Genomic DNA, 3,723 nt, shown 5'->3' with positions numbered 1-3,723 from the left:
TTTTCAATTTTTTTCGGTTTTCCATAAGTAATACCAAGGTGGATTGTATTCAAGTTGCCAAGCACAATATTGAAGAAATAATTTGCGAAAAATAATAAGACAATTGTTGTTTTGCAAACCAGATTTATTATTATTTCCACAGTTTTCATGTTATGAATATCTTAAAAATAATAGACTTTAACATTAACGAATCATTAAGCTTTATTTTTTGCAGATTTATATATTATCTGATAGCTCATTTCTGTGCTCGTTGAAAATAAATTTCGCTGCGATCTTATTTTCTGTTACTGGAATGTAGCAATGATATTTTTGTGTACCTTGTATCATTTGTGTTTGTCGATAAATATCGTTTCATTCTACAGCACCATCGTCATATTTCTCTTGTGACATATAACGAAACGAGATTGCTGTGAAATTATCTTGATTCCTTTTAGAAGCCCAATCGTATAAAACTTTCGCATTAGTTATTGGATGTTCTTGTGCTCAATGTTGTATTTTGCTTCAAATTTACAGAGGCTCCGATGCAAAAATTGCCTTTTTTATATTCATTCGTTGTTTTAGAAACTTTATTAATTTGGAAATAAAAACTTGCACATCAATTGTGTGATGCTTCAAGACTTCTGATATTATAGCGAAACTCAAATTTTTAATCGTGGCTGATTCTTTATACTACATTACAAATGGATGAATTGTTGCTTGATCATTGTTCCAATGATGACTTTGAACATCATTTTGAAGAACGAATGAATAATGTTGTATCCGGAGATGCGTGTTGATGGTGAGTAACTTCTTGGAACTATCATCAACTTCGAGTTGTAGATACGCATCGGACAGATCAATGATGCTGAACACTGTGCTACCATTGAGTTGAGCAAAAATTTCGTCAGGAGTTGGAAGCGGATAGTGGTTTGCCTCCAATGCTTCGTTAAGTCCCGTCGAGTAGTCCGCACAAATGCGAACCCGTCCGTTTGGCTTGCGTACTGCCACAATAGGAGCAGCCCATTCGGAAAAGTCGACTGGCTGTATTATACCAGAAGTTTCCAACCGTGTTAGTTCGGCGTCCACCAATGAAATGGTATTAAAGGGAACCGGTCGCTTGGGACAGAAAATCGGTTTGGAATTTGGTTTCAAAAAGAGCTTTACCTTCGTTTTCCTGCAATGTCCCAAGGAATCGTTGAACACTTCTGCGTGCTGCGTTTTGAATTTACAAATTCGCTGCTCTACCGATTCTGTTTTTACTTGATTGCAGACCGAATCGATGGGAACTGACCACAACTTGAAAAGTTCGATCCAATCGATACCAAGGATATTGAGATTGATAGACGTTGTGACGAAACATCTTCCTTTTCTTGTGTTACCGTTGATGGTGACGTCGCAATAAAACTCACCAAACAAATGAAGCGGCTTTCCCGATGCGTTCATGGCTTGAATCGTTGGTTTCTTAATAGAAGGTTTACCTAGCGAGTTCCAGGTTCGCTTAGATATCACTGTGATGTCGCTTGCTGTGTCTAACTGCAGCTTGACTTCCACGCCGTTAATGATGGTAGTCACGTACTTTCGCTTGCTTGAGTGTTGAGCGATGTGGTTCACAATAAAGATTCTTCGGGATTTGGCTTTACCAGATTTTCTTGGTCTGTTCGGTAACTTCTTCTCTTCACCAGAAGAAACTGATTTCATCTTGGAAAAACAATTACAGTATCCTTCCTTGTGACCACTGCGGTTGCACTGTTTGCATTGGTGGTTCGAGAAAGGACAATCTCGAACGAAGTGCATTTGGCCGCATTGCCAACAAGGTTTGCGAGGTGTTTTACCTTCCGATTTTGAAGACTGCTGCTGATGAGTATTTCCCTTCTCCTGGACAGCGTGCACAGTTGGTTTCGAGCATGATTGACGCTCGATCATGGATGTGTCCGCCTTGAGATTGTCGAGCCATTGATAGTCGTCGATCAGATTTTGGAGTGTAACGGGAGCTTCTGCTGTTTCAGACTTAATGCGAGAAAGTAACCTGGCTCGTATGTCTGTGTAGCAGTGCGCTTTAAGGCCACAGACAAAAACCAAGCACTTGAACTGGTCAATTTTCATGTTCTTGAAATCGAAATCTTTGCATGCACGGTTTACCTTTCCGCCGTAACTGATAATGTCTTCGACTTCTGATTTCATCAACTGCAGACACTGGTAGCGCTTGTTGAAGACAGACGTTTGCGATCCGAAAATCTTCTTGATGATTTCGACGGTGTCAGTAAAGTTGATATCTTTGGGAAGCTTTGGCAGAATGTAGTTGGTATACCGTGTATGTGATGGTGTATCCAACTTCCTCAGCAGCAAACGAACTTTTGCGGCATCTTCCAGATTCTTGGCGTCCGAATCGAAAAGGTCCGCGTATCGGCTGTACCATTTTTCGAAAGTAACTCCATTTTCTGGATCGAAAGAAAATTCGCTGATGTTGGTTGCTAAGGCCTCAAGTGTTTGCTCTGCGTTGTTAGGCGTTGGAGTGGGTTGTGCTAACTTCTGCAGGAGAGTCGCCATCTGGAGAATTGCTTCTTCGAGGTCCGCCATTGCTTCAGGTTTTTAATCCTCGTCGCCAATTGTTGTATCCGGAAACTCCCGGAATGAAACTTCGGATTCAATACTTCTAGCTGTTACTTTATTGGAAGTCAATCAAAGAATGAATAAAATGAGATTCATGTTAGCTGTTATATGATCGTTGGTTGCTATGATCCAACAAATAATTATCGGAAAATCACAAATTATAACTACACGGAACCACCCGCGATCCCATTTCAACCAGAATGTTAGTTGATTTTCTGAATTCGATTGGTTAAAATTTGGTACAACTAATCGATTGTTGTTTTACCTAAACTGTCATTTTTGTTTTTCGATTTGCAGAAACGATGGTTAAAACAACTAATTCAACTGTTTGTAAAAAAAAGCTGTCAATTAGTGAGGACACATACCTTTCAATTTCAACAAATATTTTAGTTGAAATAACTGGTGTTGTTGTTGAAACAAAATTCTGTTAGTTGAAAAATAAATCGGTTTTATTTGTTTGTTTGTTTTGAGATCAGTAAAATTCTAAATTCTAAAAAAATACTTCTGATTCGATCGGAAATGATTGATGTAGAAAAACGTTTTTAATCAGCAAAATTGCCCGGAGGGGCGAGTAAATTAGTGAAATTATTAAATTTACCTAAAATGATGCCTTCAAACGGTTGAACTAAAGTTATGCACTGATAATTTTAGTCAATTTATATGAGCTTGGGTGCATCAACCGCTGGGAATTGGAATTTTGCGACGGCAATTCAAACGCGCCATTCAATCGCAGCGCGTTCTTTGTGTTTGAAACCCTTCGCTCCTGTTACTTTTATAAATTAAATTCATGTCGAAAAGCGTTTTATTGCTAATGCATGAACATCATCATCGGTACCACACAGCTGGAAGTAAAACAGTCTGCTGGAAGTAAATCAATGATCGAATTTGAAGCATAAAATTTTTGCGCATACCTGAAAGATTACGAGATGATCATTCATTAACATTTTCTAATTTGTCACCAAATCATTTTCATCTCAAACAAGGTTAACTTTATCACAACACCGCTGTTAGATAAACACTTGTTATCATAAATTTCTCAAATCGAATGAACACGCTTTAACCATCGATGTTGTTTTCGTTGACATTTTGAAGCGATATGAACCGATTTCAACTAAAAAAGTTGTTGATTTTGCA

At 38.3% G+C, this 3,723-nt stretch overlaps 1 protein-coding gene across 1 annotated transcript; it reads right to left on the bottom strand.

Moving 5' to 3' along the window:
- Positions 1 to 669: 669 nt before the first annotated feature.
- LOC131429260 (uncharacterized protein K02A2.6-like) lies at positions 670 to 2,556 on the bottom strand. The gene has a single exon (XM_058593315.1). It carries the CDS (start codon positions 2,554 to 2,556, stop codon positions 670 to 672), a length of 1,887 nt encoding a protein of 628 aa, XP_058449298.1.
- Between the last annotated feature and the right edge of the window lie 1,167 nt (positions 2,557 to 3,723).

This window comes from Malaya genurostris, chromosome 2 (assembly GCF_030247185.1).
Source record: "Malaya genurostris strain Urasoe2022 chromosome 2, Malgen_1.1, whole genome shotgun sequence".
In the NCBI taxonomy this organism is placed as follows: Eukaryota; Metazoa; Arthropoda; class Insecta; order Diptera; family Culicidae; genus Malaya; species Malaya genurostris.
Note: the sequence above shows the minus strand (reverse complement) of the source record. Positions and strands in the feature narration are given on the sequence as shown.

Excerpts from the sequence above, each read along its gene's own strand:
- LOC131429260 (XM_058593315.1), bottom strand. The coding sequence starts at position 2,556 with ATGGCGGACCTCGAAGAAGCAATTCTCCAGATGGCGACTCTCCTGCAG.